Source organism: Amblyomma mixtum, chromosome 1, assembly GCF_055824585.1.
Source record: "Amblyomma mixtum isolate Tamu chromosome 1, ASM5582458v1, whole genome shotgun sequence".
NCBI classification, from domain to species: Eukaryota; Metazoa; Arthropoda; class Arachnida; order Ixodida; family Ixodidae; genus Amblyomma; species Amblyomma mixtum.
The window spans coordinates 257,192,534-257,212,460 of record NC_143012.1 but is presented as its reverse complement, the minus strand read 5'-3'; the positions used below and the strand labels follow the sequence as shown (position 1 = coordinate 257,212,460).

The 19,927-nt window shown below is 45.7% G+C and overlaps 2 protein-coding genes across 4 annotated transcripts in view; one reads left to right on the top strand and one right to left on the bottom strand.

The window, feature by feature from the left end:
* The window catches only part of LOC149371550 (short-chain dehydrogenase/reductase family 9C member 7-like), a 393,612-nt gene that overhangs the window by 180,073 nt on the left and 193,612 nt on the right, over positions 1–19,927 (bottom strand). The gene's annotated exons all lie outside the window — the stretch shown is intronic.
* LOC149371552 (TBC1 domain family member 1-like) overlaps positions 1–19,927 on the top strand; it is a 56,420-nt gene that overhangs the window by 24,873 nt on the left and 11,620 nt on the right. For 2 of the 3 annotated variants that reach the window (XM_089565823.1, XM_089565822.1), the window contains exons 9-15: positions 5,377–5,436; positions 6,755–6,900; positions 8,485–8,609; positions 8,822–8,941; positions 11,308–11,463; positions 14,899–15,054; positions 18,286–18,437. In XM_089565823.1, the coding sequence (XP_089421949.1) occupies positions 5,377–5,436; positions 6,755–6,900; positions 8,485–8,609; positions 8,822–8,941; positions 11,308–11,463; positions 14,899–15,054; positions 18,286–18,437 (915 nt within the window). The remainder of the gene's footprint in view (positions 1–5,376; positions 5,437–6,754; positions 6,901–8,484; positions 8,610–8,821; positions 8,942–11,307; positions 11,464–14,898; positions 15,055–18,285; positions 18,438–19,927) is intronic. The other variant, XM_089565824.1, reaches the window with a different exon arrangement.

The following is a 19,927-nucleotide window of genomic DNA, read 5'->3' as shown; positions in this document are numbered from 1 at the left end:
ACAGAAATGATACCCGAGGTAGAGGCCGTATTGAAACAGGTCTATAACTCAAGCGTAGATTACCCACCATTTGCTTTGTCGAACAGTGTTTCACCTTTCGTCATGTCAGCTTTCTGTGTGATCTTTCTCCTGAATTGTGTATTGTAAATTGTATTCTGTTGTTTGCCATGGACTTGAGAGGTAACGGTCATTGCACACTGAGTCTCGCCCATTATTTTTTAAAAAAGCCTTTAGTGATGATTTCTCAAGCTCACCTTTACCCTAGCCTTTTGGCCATGTTTTTGTTTGCCAGAAGAGAATGCCTTCAGATAATGCCTTCTCTGGTGCACAGCTGTACATGAGGCTGCCCTCTCAAACGTGGTTTTTGCAGTTGGTGAAGTTTAAAAGGGTTATGGAATATCCACGCAGCCCGAAAGATTACAGGCAGCTCTGTGTTCACAAAAACTACTAGAAAACTTGTTGGGACCTGGAAGGTGCAAAATGACAGTGCCACTGGTGTTGGTTGTGTGCAAAATGATGCTGTGATTCGTGAGCACATCATTGCTTAAGTGAGAGTAGGCAGGTACTTGGGATTCTGTGGTGCAAAAAGCTGCATGCACTGGAGTGGGCTTGGTTCCTGTCAAGAGGCCTGCTGGTGATGTGTTGGCACAGCCTTGCAGTATGGGACATGCTTGTAGGAAGGGATGATGTAGTCAAATGCTGCTTTAGACTGCATGAGATTACTGGTGGTTGGGGCTCATTTCAGCAACCAAGAACGCCTCTTGCTACACTTGCCCTCTTTTTTTTTTCCCTCACTGGGTCTTCCTCCAGTTCTGCTTTGCAATTGTAACTTTTTTTAGGTTGCCGACTACTAGAACTCTTTTACATTTGAGATGCACAATACAGAGTCTTCGTGTCTGGCTTACTGCCTTTTTAAAGTATCAGACATGAAAACTGCGCTGATCGTAAAATGGGTGTAGTGCTCACATACACCATTTGCTCCTTTGCTAGCTGTATTTTGCCATCGAGTGCTGACCTTGTCAGTGTTATGTTTCTAACTGATATTCTCAAGAAACTGGAAGGCGGTGTTTTTCTCGAGAAACTGGATGGTGGGAAGCTGTAGCTGACAGTAGCTGCTTTACTTGTTTGTTGTTGGAAAAGAAGAGAAAAGTAAGGCAGCAGGCGTAGCTTTTAGTACCAGTGCTGTCTTTTTCTAAAGTGGTTTTGAATAGAGGAGTGTTTTTGTGAGGAGTTTTTTTTCTACAGCACTGGGCTTCAGAAGCTGGGCTGTTGTAATGTTTGGGATGCAGCCGTGCCAAATCAGAGGGGTCGTTTGGCAGGGGGGCATTGCAGCATGCAGACATTTAGGCTGCTCACCGCTGCCCATGCCAGCCTTGTGGGGGCTATTCTCCGAGTTGGCAAGGAAGGCCAACAGGAGCAGCATTGGTGTCAATGCATTGGACGGAAGATTGAGTGTACAGTCTCAAAAATGGTTGTGTCTGAAGGAGTGTATCCCAGCAATTCATCTCCAAATTCTCAAGCCTGGCTCTTGCACTGGCAGGCTGTGTCCTTTTGTGGGCTTTATGCCAAAGCAGGAGTGTGTTGAGACACCGCCACAGTGAAGCAGATTCGAAAGCTGAGTACCTGTAGCTAAGTGAGTGTTCTGCTATTGGTGCAGTTTTTAATTTCAGCACGGGTGTAGTTCCTTTGTCTACATGCACTATGAAATTAGCACGAATTCACATTGCCACAGTGGCTTCTTCTGTTGATCATATGCAGGGCCTTTTGTTTTCGCGTAAAACCCTGTCTCACCCGATTCTTGCACCCTGAGTTTACTTCTCAGAAATCGGGGTAAACCCAATTACTACCAAAAAATGCATGTTCAGGAAAATCTAATTTGCTAGAGCATAAAGTTGAATGTACCACACAAGAACTAACAGATACCAGTCACTGACCAATTTTTCGGACCTGGCAGGACCCATGAAATGGTTCCAATAACTGAACAGTCTGAAAAGTTCAGAATCACCTTGCTGCAAAAAACCGGCTTCCCATGTTCCATTTGGAAGAAAAAAATATTATACTAAGCCAGAGTCATGCTTTTGTCATGTCTGCACCGCATCATGCTGCCGATACCTGACTGTGCGACACTATGTCATGCCGCCGCAAATGCACTGCAGTGCATGCTCCGCACCGCTCTGCACATGCCGCACAAAGCAAGAAGAGGACTAGTTTCCCTGTGCATTGACGTTCGTGACGACTCAGTGGGAACACACGGGAAGAACACAAGAACCCACGAGCACCCCCAGCTGTCCGCGTTCCTATGATGTGCGCGATGGTTCCTGAATGAAGTCTTCAATATCGTGCAAATACGAATTATTGGAGTCCGAAAAATTGGTCGGGTACTGTACTTATAGAGCAGTGTTGTGAGTTAACTGTTGATTATTTTAAGTTTTGTGTGACGCTCCTTATTCATGGCTTGGCTTAATCTGAATATGAGTTCGAAAGGTATGTTTTAGAAGCGAGAGCAGAGGACTAAGGTGCTGTCCGAGTGTCTTACTGCACCATTTTGTGAGCGCTATCCATGCTAACAATGTTCTGCTCCAAGCTTGTGAGAGCTAGAGAGAGAGAGAGGAAGAGGTAAGGCACGGAGGTTCCCGAAGTCTGCTGCGCATTTTAAATGGCAGCTTTGGTGTAGAATGAGGGCTTTTACAATGTACTCTCAGCGTCAAGTGAAATGTGAACAAAACTCTCGAGATGGGAGCATAAAAAGACGACTATTTTAGTTGAGAGAGAAAGAATACTGGAGCACAGCATTGTCACTCTGATGTTACGAAGACCACTGTCAGGACCCTGCCTATAGTTATTCTGCAGGGACCAAAATTTTTGTGTTCGCGTTGCAGTTACCCTGTTTGCGTTTCATGTGACGCTGAAGGTACATAAAGAGAAGGCTGGTCCAGCACGGACGTGGAGATTCTCACTTGAGTAATATACGTGCTGCAAAATGAGTGTAATAATTGAGAAAAAAAAAACGGCTGATGCAGTCTGACATTTCTATATACAGTTCTAGAAAATTATGAGAAAGAAACAGCATTTCCTGTACCACGCGAAAACAAGCACTAATGGTCAATTATCATTGCCAGTGTCTCGTCTTCCCTTCCTTTGTACTTTGTGTGTTTTTTGCACAGATTTCGATTTTGAATGAACATGCAGCTAGCTTGAAGTGTGTATTTTTTTTTATTTAGAAAGAAAAAAAAGACTTATGAAACTTTTTGTTGAATAACCTGATTTGTATCCGAACTTAAACTTGAAATATAGCGCCTGATTTTCACCCCCTCCTTCCCCATTCCTGAATTCCTAAAAAAAAAAAAATCGAAAAGTGAAGAGCTCTGGTCATATCGGGTGTTACATTGCATGCCCACTTCGCATACCAAAAGCCGTCAGCTGCAAATAACTGATAAAAGCAACTGCTTAGTGAATAGCTGCATATCACCTCTACGCAGGCTACAGCTCAGACTACGAAGGAAAGCATGTCTGAACTTCGTACTCTTCTGCTGCGCATGATGGCACATTAGAAGTTATTGGCTGTGCTGTGAATGGGTGTAACCTCATAATTTACATTTATATTATGGATGCGTGACCAGTATTCATGAGACCCTCTTTCTTGAATCTTTGGTAGCATAAACTGCAAATAAGAATGAAGTTAATGTCATCCTCAGTGGATAGTTTGGGAACGAACTCGCGTTCACACAGTCTGTTCTGAATCATCTTGCCATAGCAAGCAGCCCACTGCTCTGCCTGAATAGACAGCCATGTTGTGCTCTCAGATACACTGAAGCAGGTATGCAAAAAATGTTATAATCCTGGCTTGATTGGTGGAAGGTAAAGGAAAAGATGCAAAGTTTTAGTACTTGTGGTATATGCCTTGCGCTAGAGAAAGTGGTGCTGGCAGTGCTGTTTGATTAGTACTAGTTTCAGGTGTGAAAGCAGTGCTGGTATTGTTTTGCATGGAAGGTTTCTGTGCAGGGAAGGTGGCTTGCCTCCTTCACAGAAGGAAAGAGAGGGCTAAGTGCAACAGTTGCACATTTTGGTGAACTTAAAAATTTAAAAAGCAATCAAACAAAAAGCATTAAAAAAATAGCTAAAGAAGGACGGGTCATGGATGAGGGAAGTAGATGCTTTAGTTTGTCTTAAGCTATTTGAAATAATCGGTGAGTACTAGCTGCCAAGTATTATTCGTGATGTATTTGGAATGAGAGAATTGAGGGTAGTGGCAATATGGCTAAGTGGACTGCTTGCTGACTCTGTATGTATGATCAGTGCGTGATAAAACTTAGAGGGGTGGAATACACTGTGAGTTTTTTTTTAAACAGCGTTTAGGTTGTGGGCCTTCAGGACAAGAAAGGCTGAATATTTTTTTTGTGAAGTGAAAGGTTTGTTATTGACAGTGTGTTTTCCATTTTGTGACTCTTGATGTGCAGCTGTAAAGAATATGATAAGCTGCATGGCTTCGAATAGCATTCAAAACAGATATGAGCAATTTGGTTTGTCTTATATCAATGCAGTGTATTCAAATTATGAGTGAACCAGTGTGTTATAAAGAGTTTTGCTGAAGTGGGTGCCTCAGAAATTGTGTTTTTATTGTGGCCAAGCATACGATTATTATTTCCAGTAATTTAGGTGATATGCTGGTTCCCTGATAGATTTGGTGCCAGAAAAACACCAGGCTATTTGTAGGTTGTGACTGGTGCTAATGAAGCATTATTGGTCCTGTATAATGAAACAGATTGGCATCTTCCGAATAACTGGTCGTAAGGCACCCTAAGGTGCTGTCATTTGCAGCACACTTTGGTTGATCACCAGCAATTTTTTTTTTAAACAATTGGCTCATCTTGAATACGGAAGCATGCATCTGCGTAGCTTGCATGTGGTGTTCTGTTGAGCTGTCCTTTTTACTTCTAATTGAAATGGTGTTTTAAGATGGCCTTTGTCTATCTTTTAAGCCACCTACCACGGCTTTTATTTTTATTTTTGTGTGCATTGGCTGCTACAGAAGCATACTGCAGTGCGTGACCTGATCATGAGGTCATGCAGTCTCTGTGGCTGGGGAAATTTTTCTCCTTGGTGCAGAGTAAATGCGTCGGACCTTTACGCAGGTTTATTGTGTTGTTGTTTTAATATAGCCCATACAGTCCAGCGTTTTTTTTTTTTTTTTTTCGTTCTCTTTCTGGCAATGCCAAACTGGTGATGCCCCACCACAAACATGTTGGCAGGTGCACCCATGTGATCACTGTCGATGGTGGGAAGGTCCTTTTCTCTCTCTCTCTGTGCAGGGTGGCTGTTTCTGCGGAAGGAGGGTAGCTCTCTTATGATGGCATTGTTTCACCCACATGCTTTCAGAGAAAAGGCAAAGAGGGGCGTGGAAGATCGGCCACGCTTCCATCTGAAGAAGCATTTAAAGTAAGGGAAACAAGGCTTCTCTCCTGGTGCTTTTAAGGGAGAGGGTCAGGATTGGAGAACGGGCAGCCTCTAGGTGTGGCACGTTCGCCAGCCCACCTTTCAGCGTTGCCTAGGTATTGTGCGCTGGGCAGTGAGCCACGCGATTGGCCAGGGATTGTTTGTTGCCAGTGAAGCCTACATTTTCCTTTCCTCCTGCAGGATAAAACCAGCAGGGGTCTCGAAGTAAGCAGACATGCATGTGACTGATGGGATTGGGGCGCAGCTTACTCGGGGCAGTTGGCAGGTGTGAGATCGTGAGTGTGCGTGTGTGCGTGCAGGTCATGTGAGCTACCTTGCTTGTGCACCTGTCCAGTCCGTGTGCAGTGCAGGCCAAGCAGCAGCACAAGATCTGTCTCTCTCGCCACTGCTTATTTTGCCCGGTGTTAAAGCCCCTCTGTGTTGCAGCATGCTGGCCGTGTGGCAGAGCTCGCTTATTGCACCAGTGATTTGTTTTGTCTTAAGTTTGGAGATTCTCTGCTGTGTTTGCACGAGCATTTTGCGTCTTAAGTTGGTGTCAACCCATGCTCCTTGTGCTAAAGGGACAGTGAGGCAGTTTAAAAGAATGACAGCCTTCAAAGGACACTGTGGATAACACCATGCAATTTTTGTACTTAGTTTGTGTAGCCCTTTCTGGCTGTGTTGGTGTTTGTTTGGTAACAAAAACGTTCATTTTTTGCTAAGAAAATTTGATCTTAAAAAAACAACATTTTTTTTCCTTGCCATTCATGGAACTCAAGATGCAGAGACCAAAAAGGACTCCTTGATCACTGTATGAAAGTGAATTGTGCTGTGGGTTAGCCCCATGGATCTTCAAACAAAAGTCCATGCACTACAGCTTGCTTGAGATAACGGCTGGTGATGGCAGTACCTACATTTAATTTTTTTTTCTAGCCTATAAAACCTCCTTTTCATTGAAAGTATCCTCATTAGAATGCAGTAATTAACGAGCATAGGCTCACTTCCAATTTGTCCTCAGTGTTCCTTTGAAGCGAGGGCTGATTGATTGAAAAGAGACGCTTTGACGCAGCTGCTCCCTTCAGCTACTGCTATGCACTTTCAGCCTTCAGTCATTGCTGCCTCATGTGTGGATGTCTGCCCATTCCTTTTTGTGGCATGTGTACAAGTACGTAGTTGACGTGTGGTAATGAAGGCACAGCTCTGGCTGCTGCATTTTTCTTTCTGTGACACAGTTAATGTTCTGAAATGATGACATGTGCGAGAAAAAAGACCGCTGGGGTACCCACTAAAGAGGGGGCTGTGATGGTGGTGGTGCGTGCAGCTGACCCTGAGCGACGCATCACCCACGGGCTCCCGGGAAGGCAGCTGTGACTCGATCACCCCGTTGAGGAGTTCGTCTCCACAGCGGCCGCGTAGCAGCACCGTGGGTACCCCGGAGACACCCAAGCGCAGTCCACTGGTGAACATGTGAGTCACACGCCTTGCTTCTTTCTAGCACCACTGCTGCCCTTCTCGCCCATTTCAGCGGCCTCTGGTTTTGGTTAGCATAAGAAGTAGGGGTGTGCGAATATTCGAAATTTTCGAATATAACTCGAATATTATATTTTTAGTATTCGTATTCGATTCGAAATCCAAGTATTCGTGTTGTCTCGAATATTCAACACGACGCGAATATTCGTATCTAGCCGAATATTCTATTGCGAGCACCGGCGTTCATTTCGGTCCGCAAGTCCTATCGACAGAGACATAACAACATGGGGGCGCCCAGAGCAATGCGTAACGTTGGGCCATGCAGTAGCTGACTGCGCTGATGAGCTTCTTTGTGGCTATAGCTGCGAAGCTGGTATAGTCAGAGCTGTGCACGAAATACCTCGCAATAAGTGCCAGTTCAGTGCCAATTGAGAGAACATTTTCTGTGGCTGGAGAAGTCGTTTCAGCTAGAAGGGAACTACTTCTTCCTGACCATGTGGAGCAGCCGGTTTTCCTTCACAACAACCTTTTATGTTCATCCCAGCAATGTGCTTTTGTGCTTATGGCAAGCTATCCTTGATAAATGCTGTGTACTAGCCATCTTCTCTGATAATTCCACTCTTCTAAGAACAATGTTCGAGACTTTGATACTTTTTGTGCAGCCACACACACCTTTTGTGCTCATTTTATCACTGATAGTTGAACTGTGATGTTCTTGGGTGCTCAAATAAATGTTTTGCAGTGGTAAAATGCGTCAGTCCTTGATTATTCGATATTCGATTCGATATTCGGAACGAAGTATTCGTATTCGATTCGTATTCGAAAAATTTGATATTCGCACACCCCTAATAAGAAGGCCTTGCAAAGCCAGCCGTCATGACCTTATTCTGACCAAATGGTGAGGGTGGAATACCACTGGCCCTGCTGGACATGTGTGGCTGTGGCGCGAAATAGCCGGTGCTGCACTCCCGGTCAGAACACTGGGAAGAGGAACAGGTGCTGATTTCTGAGTGCCAGCAAGCAGTGCCGCTTGTTTCACTATTGCACCTGCAACATGCTGCTTTGACTGTTGCACTCTTGTAGGTATTTACTAGCCTCCACATCAGCTGCTTTTTTTTTCTTCACAGATGTTCATCACAGCAGCTCAGGAATGGTTGCTCAGTGCCTGCTGTTGTGTGCTTTGTTCCATAAGTCGGGATGCAGTCATGTTTGAAGGCACTAAAATGAATTTTGCTTGCGATTTGACTGGATCAGCCCCTTGGTAGTTGGTGCCAACCCACGAGAATTTTGTCATTTGAGAATGTGGTCGGTAGAAGTTGTTCATCAGAGAGGAAGACAGGGATTTCTTTGTTTGAGGTGCGGAAAGGCTGTATGAATAACATGAACGCAAGGCAGGACGTGGGAGGTGTTGGTCAATCGTACAACCTTTCCCTGTCTCGAAGAATGCACCAGCTAGCAGCACTGTTCCACTGAGGGGATCCTTTTGCTTCAATAGAGAGCGTACACACTGTTGCATATAAGTGCGAGGAGTGCAGTTGTTTTACTGAATGGCAGTATTGCAGCCTGATCCCCTGCATGCAGATTCATGAAGGTGGGCGCCACGCGGCGCCACTCGTCGAGTGATGAGGAGCCAAGCGAGGCAGCCACCGAGGAGACCTCCTGCAGGCAGGCCATCTTCCAACGGGTGCACACACCTGGCCAAGCTGGTGGGTGGTGGCAGTGGCCAGCTTCTCATTCTCACTAGAGTATGGCAACCTTTGAGGGGTGGCATCATTCATAACTAGCTTTGGTGCTGGTTATGTGGCAGATGCAGCCCAGGGTGCTGGCCCTTGTGTTGTTTGCGTACTCTTGCTGTGTGGGTTTTGTTGTTGGTGAAATGCCGGCTTCTCGTCAGTGGGGGCAATTTATTGGCTTGCAGAGGAGGGAGAACCGACACCTGCTCGCCGCACGCGGGAGGAGCTGCGGGGCCTGTGGCGCAAGGCCATCCAGGAGCAGGTGCTGCTCATTCGCATGGAGAAGCAGAACAGGCAGCTGCAAGGTGAGGTCCAGTGGGACTGTGGTCCTCTCAACGGGTGGACTGCCATATGCTGCCAATTAATGGTGATAAATGATGGGTAGCCTTCTTCTCTTCCCTTTTTCTTGGTCACCCCTCTTAAAGGGGTATTCACAAGGGCATTGGATCCCACCATGGGTGAGGGAAATCGCACATCATCTGGCGGAAGCATCGCACTTTCATGATGCAGCGCGTTGATACAGCCTGCTTTGGCAAAGAGAAAAGTGTTTGGCCAGACAAATGATTCTCTCCTTGGCAAAGGGTTAGTGGTGTTCTCTTCATGTCTGGCAAGTGTGCATTATATGCTCTGCAAGATGGCGCCCACAGTGGCATTCCCCTATTTTAGTCAGTTGTTAGCATGGTAACTATCCCTTCTGCAGCCCATGTGGATGTGGCACAGGGGGTTCAGTTCTGCTGGTTACACAAATCCATTACACCATTACACAAATTACACCATTACACAAATCCCTCTGCGTCATGCTCCCATTTGATGTGTTCATCTAACTGAGAGCACTTTTTTTCGGACTGTCGTGCCACGCAAAGCAAAGTTTCACATTAGCCAGCAAGGATTTACTCTCTAGTGGAAAAATTCTGGACAGGTGTCATTGGCCCCTGTTGAACAGTAATAAAAGTGGTTGGCGACGACCTCTGAAACTTCAGATGTTTCATCATGTGACAACACCGCTTTCTTTATGTGTGCTGTGCAAGTCTAGGAAAAACGTTCATTGTATAATCACCAAAAACAACTTTGTGCACCAGAACTTGAATGCTTGGAAGATTAACGAACGGGATGGCATTGCCATCCAGCACATTAAATCTTTCACGCTTCTTGAGTCTCGAAAGGAAAATGCCAGTTAAAGGAGTGCAGGCACCTAACTTTTTGTGGCGAGTTAGGATTGATAAGTTGCATAAGGCATTGGTTAACATGGATCACCATGTTAAGTTTGTCTATGCTTAGTAATTTATTACTTAATTTCTTCTCTCAACTAGTTTCAGCTGTGGTTACAGTAGCCGAATGCTGGTTGCAGCATCACAGATAGGTACATTATCTTCTGAGGTATATAAAAATGCAATATAATAGCTGCATTATTTTTTCAATTCACTCCAGCTCTTACAGTAGATTGCTCAAGAAGTCGGAACAACAGCGATTGACCAAACGGTTGTTTTATTGCATTTTTTGTATACCTCACACGATCTCATATTTATATGTGACATCACAACAGCCGTTCGACTGTGAAACCGGAACCAAAACTGCAGAGGAAAAGAAATTCAATTCTAAATTATTCAGTTACCAAATGCAAATTTCACATGACCATCTATATTTGCAAATGTCTTGCTCATCATTCAAAATAAGAAAAACCACACTGCGAAAAATTCCTTATCTCTGCCTCTTTAATTAAGGGTGCATTTCTGTGCAGCTTGATGGATGTCTGTCTGAATGGTTAAGGTGCCAAACAAAAGCCTAATAAATCAATTTAGAATATCACTCTCTTCAAAGCTTATTCTCACATGTATTCTCACATGTACATGTATTCATGTGTATTCAAATCTTACATTTGTGTTTTTTGTATTTTGCATTCTTTGTATTGTTCTTGCAGTCTCCTATCTTATTCTTGGTTTTTTGCTGCGTGTTTTTATAACCTGCACTATTGTGTATATCATGATTAACTCTTTAGTCTTCCGCGCTCTGCGGCTGAACTGCAAGTAATTTTTGTATTGGACCGGCCACTAGCTTTTGTAGCTATCGGTCCAAACAGTGTTTGTGCATATCACCTGTTCTCGTAATAAAGTTTCCATTTAAAAAAAAAAGCTAAAAAATAAAATGACCTGTGCATCAGTGTTGTTTCATACCTGCATTTTAAAAGCAGGCACTGAATTACTGCTAGTGGTTTCTGGAGCATAGCTTAGGGCAGCAGCTATTTTTAATAAGGGAGCAATTACTCATTGACATCCACCCGAGTGCAGGAAAGCTATACAGCTATACAACTGTATAGCTTTCCTTTGTAGCCGTATGGCTGCACTAAAGCTATACAGCTATACAGCTCTATAGCTTTCCTTTGTAGCCGTATGGCTGCGCTCGGGTGGACGTCAATGAGTAATTACTCCCTTATTACAAATCTACTCCACCTTGGGGGTTTCCCCTAAAACATTTGACCAGCAGTTTTTTTGCAGTAAGATTGGCTGAAACGAAACTTTTGGGAAGGCTTGTCAGAGTGCTCCGTAGCGGATGACAGTGCGCTGTGGTGTTGGTTTATCACGGATGGCTGCTGACTCAGGGCCAGTGATGCTGCTTTGAGTTGCTCTCGGAGCGAACTTCTGCCTTCTCTCGTGTACTGACTTTTGCCCTGCAGCCAGCCAGGATGAGGCGAGCAGCAAACGCCTGCGGCTCGACTATGACGAGGCTGGCCCCTGCGATGCTGGGTCGGCCGAGCGCTGGGACGAGCTCCTGGCACGGCCCCCGGGGGGCCGCATCAACCCAGACACCCTGCACGACCTGGTTCGATCAGGTGGGTGGTCTTGCCTGGCTCCATATGTGCACATCCAGGATTTTTCATGCACCATGCTCTCCAAAGGTACCAAGCATGAAGTGCCCTTTAATGCAAAGAACCATCTTTAGTTCTCTTGAAGCTGATTTCGTGAGTGAACCTTCACAGAGCCGGTACCTAGTCACTAATTATTTAATGTTTTTTTTTAATATAGCAGAAAGTTTTGATTTGCAATGCATGGGCCTCTCTAGAAAAGCATGGTCCTGAAAAATGGCTCTTACTCCTATTCTAATGCATATACAGTCAAACCCAGATATATCGAACCCGCATATTTCGAATTATTGGCTATATCGAACACACAGATTACCCCCTTGAAAATACTATGTAAAAGTATAGGACAGTTGTGTTGTATATCGAATTCCATTTTCGCCTGACATTGGATATTGGATATATCAAACGCCGTGCCGCGCCCCTGGAAGGTGCGCTTTCCCCAAAGACATTCCTGTCCGGTCCTCAGCCGCCTCAGCGGAGAACATTTCCGCAGTCAGTCAGCAGGTGCAGGGCCCCCCCTTTTTTTTTTTTGTTCCCCGTTTTTGCGCCCCACCGGCGCGAGCTTTCCCGCTCCTCCTGTACCGCCTAGTGCACTGCACGGACTCGGGCCAGCCCGAAAGCCCGGGCCCGGCCCGGCCCGCGGGCCGGGTCGGGCCAGGACATGATTTGTTTTGCCGGGCCCGGGACAGAAGTTGCGGGCCCGGGCCGGGCTCGGGCTTAAAGCGGCGGGCCCGAGCCGGGCTTGGGTCCGTACAGAAACGGCTGGTGTCCGACTTTTCATTCACTATTGCAGAGTGAAGTACACAAATGCGGTATTGAAGCAGCAACACGGATGAACTATGAGTTACAGTACGCGCTCAGAAAAAAACTAAGCTTTATTCATTGACTTATTTTTCTTATTTCCACACCGCGTTGCAGTAGGAGTAAAATTCAACCAGCCTTAATTGACCATTGATCGTTCGTCATCCCAAAACATACCTATACACTATTAGAAATGCATTCGGGAAGAACATATTACTTTAAGACGCTTATAGTCTTCAAATACATACCGTGAAATACTCAAGGCTTTTGGCTTGTCGTTTCTGCTGAACGGCGACCAGTTCGGCTATGAGCTCAACCTGTGAGATCGCGCTCACTATTAAAAGATCATCCTACTGCTTGCCAGGCAGCTTCAATATTTATACTTCGCGGGCGGCAGAATATAACTGATTAAAATCGTGGGGGAACGCAAAGTGGACTACTACGCGTCTATGCGGCCCTTTTTATTTAGCACTTGGAACTTCCGAGTTTATCGTTGCCCACCTACACGAGATCACTCTCCAAAAGACGGGCCTAGTGAGCACTACTCTTAATCACTTGCTTCTGGGTGAAAAGGAACCAACTTTCTGGAAGCCAAACTGCGGTTTCAGAACCTTTGTCGGCCAGTTCCTTATCGGTGTAGTAGCACAGAGTGAGCAGTATACCTCAAGCGTTACTGTGAAACGGGACGGGCCGGGCCCGGGCTGGGCTTCACTCCGGGATTCACGGGCCGGGCCGGGCTCGCTAGAACGACAATTTAGCGGGCCCGGGCCGGGCTCGGGCCTCAGATTGAGGCCCGTGCAGTGCTCTAGTACCGCCGGCGTGTGCTCCGTCAAGGTCATTGGAGCTCAACGAAGAGAGAGCGTGGCATGGAGACGCGCGGCGACGGTTCTAAGCCACGCTTCTTGGGGAAAGAGAGAGAGAGAAAACGGTCGCTCGTGGGCACATCATGGGTCTGGGGAAAAGAGAGAGCTCAGAAAAAAAAAAAATGAAGCCCAGAGCGTCGATCTTTCTCCCTGCTCTTTCTTTTCCCTCTGTCGTTCCTTCGCAGCCACGTTGACTGCTGCTCGCATAGGCTTCGCTCTTATCGCTCCATCTGCGCCTCGCGTGTTTTTTTTTTTGTGTGTGCCTGTGTTTCAACGCGCGACGTGAAGCAGGCCCCAGTAGCCAACTGTTTTGGCAAGGCAGGCCTTGAAGTGGCCGGAGATGAATGTCCGGAAGATTTAGATGACGATGAGTGCTTGGACGACGCTTTTCGCGACTTGTCCAATTTTCTCGGCGCTGTTCCGTCCGAAGTGACTGTTGAGGACTTTAACGCTGACAGCGAAGTTCAAGGGGTAGCTGGCGTTCAAGACGCCGACTCCAGCGACGACGAGGGCAACTGTGTTGTCGAAGAAACGCGTTCGTGCGCAGCCACTGAACTGGCGTCAGCGTTAGCCTGATTCGGCGCTGTTGCGGCGAAATGGAAGGCACTGTGCTCTCGCACCTGGAAAGTCTCGAGAAGATCGAGGCCAGTGTTTTGAACTTCGTTTCCCAGAGGAAAAAGCAGCCCAATATTAGTGATTTTTTTTTCCGCGAAATAAAGCGCTTTCACATTGCGTGCCCATACTATGTGATTTGCGGCTGTTCCAAACGGTAAGCCACAATTTGTTATGATCGGGAGTGCAGTTTTAGCCTATATCTGTGTATCGAATTTTCGCTATATCGAACTATTTTCTGATCCCCTTCGAATTCGATATATCCGGGTTCGACTGTATATATATATATATATATCAGGTAAGGTATGCTGTCTTTGTCCACTGAGACGGCTCTATAATCAAGCCGCAGTCTCCGTGGTGGGTAGTAAATTCAGGGTGGAGTCGTAAATGCAACTTGGCATTCTCACTTCCTGTCTGTTTTTCGTGCCTGCGGTGCCAGAAAAAAGAAGAAATTAGTTGAATCATTACATGTCGCAAGTTTCACTTGTTAGTATAAATGCATTACGCTGATGAGAAAAGTGGTGTTTCGTTTGGAAAAAGTGAAAGGTTGACACTTTGCAACCTTTGCTAAGCTCGAAATATTGTGTGAGAGCACGGTTTTTTACAAGTGAACACCACCACCATGTAGGTCAAAGTGCAAATTGCAGTTGAGGTGTTCTTGGAGGGAGGCATTTATGTGCCTTTCCTTTCCTCAAAATCGGCAGAAGTCTGCAATGTTGTCAATGCCAATGCATGCAGTGCACATCTCTCTGTCGCTACCACCACATAGCTATAGAGGTGTCCCCTGACCCAGGGAGCCAGTTATGTGCCTTTTCTTTCCTTTCGTGGCTATCTCAGAGGCTTCACGTCCACATGTGGATTTTGTGTGGTGGGAGGCTGATAGTGCTTTCACACTAAAAAAGGTTCCAGCAAGTCTGGTAGGCCTGGCCGCTTTTGATTTCACCTCACTGCATTGCCCTTGCCTTCAGCAAGTACCATGCATTGCCTGAGAGGTGTGCAGCCCTGTGTTGAAGTGTGTGCGCAGCTCATGCAGGCGACACTGCAGTTGGTTGCAGTGGTCTACTTTCTGGTCAAAGCGGCTCCCAGTTTTAGGTTGGTGAACAGCGAGAGGCACTGTCTACTTTTTCAGGCGTCCCACGGCATAGGCGTGGCGAGATCTGGCTCCTCCTGGCTGAGCAGTACCAGCTACGGTCGACACCCAACACGGATCTGGATTCCTCATTGACATACGAGCAGCTTCTGAACCAGCTGACAACTCACCAGCATGCCATCCTCATTGACCTTGGTAATTCCCCGAGTTGATGCATTTTGGCCCAGCTGATGAGTCCATGTGCTCTACTACTCTGTGGCGTTGGGATTTGGCCGCTGGCGTAACTCGACGTACTGTGCATTTGAGTTCTGTGGTACCTTCGTTACAAAAGTTAAGCAGACACTGAACATGTGGTCTTTCCAATGTGCCTTGCGAGGCACATTGGACATGTACATTTGCTGTACATTTACATGTACATTTGCTGCAGGTACACTGCTGCTGGTACAGTCTTGGTCAAAAGTATACAGCCCAGTGGGTCTGCTTCTCAGCCCTGCAGCGCGGCTCCGCTTGCATACTCAGGGAACCTAATCTCATGAAGGCATGAAAAACTGAAGTCCTCAACTTTTCCAAGCTTGAGACTGTTGAATGTGCTTAAGAGTCCCTTGTGCTTAAGAATGTGCTTAAGAAGCAAGCCCCTTGGGCTGTATATTTTTTACAAAGACTGTACACACACAGCCTTCAGAGGAACGCATTAGGACAAGAGCTCTGCTGGGCAAGACAGCTGGTGTTCACAGAAGGGATAATTTATTTGTGTGGACTTTCGTTTCTGGTAGTTTGTTTAAGGAACTAGCAGAGATTACGACACGGCTGTAGGTATTCCACAGGATCTATTTACATTGTACAAGTGGGATAATCAGCTGGAAGTACAGTTAAAACTCGATTTAATGAAGTGAAGAGCGGCCATAAATTATTTCGTTAAATCGGGAAATTTGTAAAATTGAGGAAAACAGGCAAAATTGAGGCCCTTGAAAATCTAAAATCATAAGGTAGCGGCACCCAAAAGCTACCACAGCATCGTATTTGCCTATAACCTCTACCTGCATGTGTGAAGAGGCCACAAAGGTGGCCTGAATTGCTTGTACAACAAAACTAGGGCCATAACTTGGACACCTAGATGCACTGCTGGCATGGTGCCAACAAGCTGCTAGACATCGCGGGCAAAATAAGTGAGTTGTCACCTCTTTTATACTTATTTATTCCTGGAAAAACTTCGTTAATTCAGGTTTTGTGGTCGTTTGTTTCATTTTATTGAGAACATTGAACCTTATGGATACTTGCCAGGGAATCAAAATTTGTTCGTTGTATCGAGAACTTTGCAAAATTGAGTTTCGTTAGATTGAGGTTTAACTCTAGCAGAAAGTAGCAGTCCTCAAGGCAGAGTCACAGTACAGCTGTTCTTCATTCCTTTTAAAGAACCACAGTTTCAAGCATGATTCAAACAGTTTTAGCACTGTGTTTGTTCTGTTTACTTTGTCGCTGTATGATGTCATCACAATAGCTCAAGGGATGCTGCTGGAGGTGTGTGAGTATTCAAAATTTCTAGTAGTTTGCAAATAGTATTTCATATTCAGTTAAAATTACTGTGATTTTGCTATCTGAAATACTTGAACTAAACTTAAAAATCATGGTTTTCTGAATATTTGTGTTTCTGAAAATTGCTTATTTTCCTGCAATGTTGAACTCTCGGTAAAGTTGTGACATTCTTGATGACCTAGATTAAGTTATGCATTCAACTTTTTCTCTCTCTGTCTTGCACATTGCTGAGTTACGTTGACTAGTTTGTTATGTTCGATCTCGTGCTTTTCATCTGAATGAACTTCCTCTTTCTTCGTACACTCTATTGATAGCACATGGAAAAAATATGTGCAGTACTGCTATTTCTTGCATAAAGCAAATGTGTCAACGATCATTGAAAGCCATCATAGCTCTGCACTCACAGATCAGAGCAGTTAAGGGACAAACAATTTAATTTAAAGGACCCAAATTTCTTTTTTTTTTTCTAGTGGACTTCAGTATGGTAAATATTAGTGTCCAAGGTACCCGATTTTATAATGGTTCGTTATAAGCGTATAGAGTTTTCACAGAGAATAATTTTATCAGTCAGTGGGATCGTGGATCCCAATGCTCGAAACCACGATAAGTGAGTGCAGTAGCATTTGCACACTGGAAGGAGGGAAGAAAATGGACTCTGTTATTTTTAGCACAGCACATCATGCGTTTGCATTTTTGCTCATGCTTATCCATATGGCATACAAATGTATGGTTTGCTGACAGTTTCTGTGAAGCTGGTTGCTGCTGATCTGATAAATGCAGAACGCTGTGCACTTTCTTCTAGAGTAACATGAAATCTGCAGTTCAACTCAGCGATGCAAAGGGAGGGCCGCTTTTCAACGCATACTTTTTACAGTGACGGCTGTTAAAGGTCTGTCCTCTGAGTTGAGCCTAGTAGTAGCAGTAGTCGGCATAACCGGAGGGTGATAACCACAGAGAAAGGGGAGGATATGCGGGACAGTGGGGAATACACAACTGGAGAATGGCTGCCGTATGAACCACCCGGAGAGTGATCGTTGTGGAAATAGGAGGGTGTAGCGAGAATGGAGGAATGCGCAACTGGAAGGTGGTTGCCCACTTCAACTTATCCTCATCGTGCAGCACCATGCAACATATCATCATGCTGTGTCATGACATAGTTGATGACCGGCTGGAAGGCCCTGGTGAAGAATGTGAATGGGCCCCAGTACTGCTTTCTTTTTCTGTCGTCATAAAAGATGTGGGTGGTGCACACAGAAACAAACCTTGCATATGATAGCAGAGTGGATCAAGGAGAGGTTTTGTAGTCAGCCGTTGCATTGTTTCCTATTTTTTTTTTTTACCCGAAGAAATGCATGACACAGATAGGATGCCCCCCACTGCAGTACATGTGAGCTGCTCTTGCTGTGTTTTTGTGGCTGTGAAGTTGCTGCGTGTTGAGGAGGTTCTGTGTCCTTTACTGCATGTATACTTGTGCTCACGTTGCTTGTGAAGATCACATTTTGCTGTCTGTGCAGTGCATCAAAACATTTGGCATGAGCACTAGTCTGGGTTGTAAGTTTAAGAATGGGAAAACCACTGTCATCTGCAACCCTGTCTTCAGAAGAGCAAAATCAGCGAGCCAAATTGGTGATTGCCACCGGAACCAAGAAAATTGGTCATGTGGTTGCAAATTACATTTGCCAGGAAGTGGCGACACTGGTTGAAACAGTTGGCCGTACTGCAAAGAATGGGCTTGCAGAGTACAGTGGTTTGTCATCTGTGCCGCACAACCCATGCAAGCGCTCTTGCCTGTTCACTGTTGTACAGAACAGGCTGCAAAGCATGATCAGGGGTAGGGGATGAACAATACTTGGAAGATTTTGGAGCTAATCGCATCGTTTGCTGTGTACCCAGGGAGAACATTCCCCAGCCACCCATTCTACCGTGATAGCCTCGGGGCCGGCCAGCTCTCACTGTACAACCTCCTCAAGGCCTACTCGCTGCTCGACCCACAAGTGGGCTACTGCCAGGGACTCAGCTTTGTCTCTGGCGTGCTGCTCCTGCATGTGAGTCTTCTAACAGGGCCTCTGGGGAGGAGTGTGCAGAAACTTTCGACTGTCTATTTTGCGGCCAAGCCAGCAAGTAAAAAATTGGACGACCCTTACCCTACCCTGAGAGTGCAATGCGGTAGCATTAGAGCCACCTCATATGCAAGTATCCCTTCCCTTTCATATGTTGAGTCCTCATACCAATACTGATGCACTGATGCAGCGGTTAAGTGATGCAACGCTGCCCCGGCAGGTGGGGCTTGCGAGGCCCAGGGGGCTCTTCCTGAGCTCCCGTAAGGCTCATTTTTGCAGAGATAGTTCTTCGGGAGGCTGTCTGTCTCTTTACCAATGAGCCAATGCACTGTGCCGTGCATGGGCAGGTGGCAGTTGCATTGAATTTATTTGAACTAACTTCATTTCCACCTTCCATGGTGGACAAATTGCCCACAACCTGGTGGGCGGGTGACAACCTGCTTTTCCGTGACACGTACGGTTGCAGACTTTTCTTGTAAATGGGACCTTTAATGCTATTGCATTATATGGACAGCCAGAGCAAATGCTGCTCTAACAAGGTTTGCTTCTTTGCTGTAGAGGTGTGACAGATGTGTCATTGACGCAGGCATTACCTCCTTTTTGGTGTGGAAGTCTTCCCAAGCTCACGTGCATTAGTTCTCAGGGCTCCTGCCATAAATTGCAGCAAATGGGGGCTCACACCCACAAGCGCTTCAGTGCGCAGGCAAAAGTGTACCTGTGTAGTTCATGAGCAAAATGTGGTGCTTTCGTGCACATCCATTTGTATGCCACAGGTCAGCTGGATCTCATAAATAACACCCACGGTGCAAAACACGATTTATTTTTTGCCTCTGGTGAACTTTTGCCCTATATCAACTGATGCAATGATCAGAAGAGCTATAAACTCCCATAGCATGGCTCAAGCCAGTTTTATGAGTCTACTTGACCTTTATCTGCTGGTAAGTTTTATTCCTTTTTACAACAAATTTTAGTGTTGATGATGAGGTATCTGCATTGTTTTGAATATTGTCCGTGTATCGTGCTCTTTTTAGGTTTAAGTGACCATGGCCTGGACCATGGTGTCTTAGTTATTTGTAACAATCAAGCAATCTTAGCTTTTGTGGATGTAATGGACAGTATATTTAGTACCTTGTAAATTGCATGGGAGGGGGCTGGCTTGTAGGGCTGTAAAAATAGCACAGCAATCATAATTCAGTGCGAGAAGATGCACTGTTTACAAACCACCTGACACTCTTGTATAAACCACAAAGGAAACCCTCCACTATGGCATCTCTTTCTCTCTTCTGCTCCCACCTTCATCCCTTCCCTGATGCTGTGGTTCAGGTGTCCACCAAGAATGAGGCAGTTAAGCTCGCAGTGACTCATAGTCAGGCTTGTGTCTTCACACAACACACATTCGCAGATTTGTCGTAAAGAATAAGCTGCTAGCAAACGCTGATAGCATATCACACTTTCGATTGGCCGCCAAAGTTGAA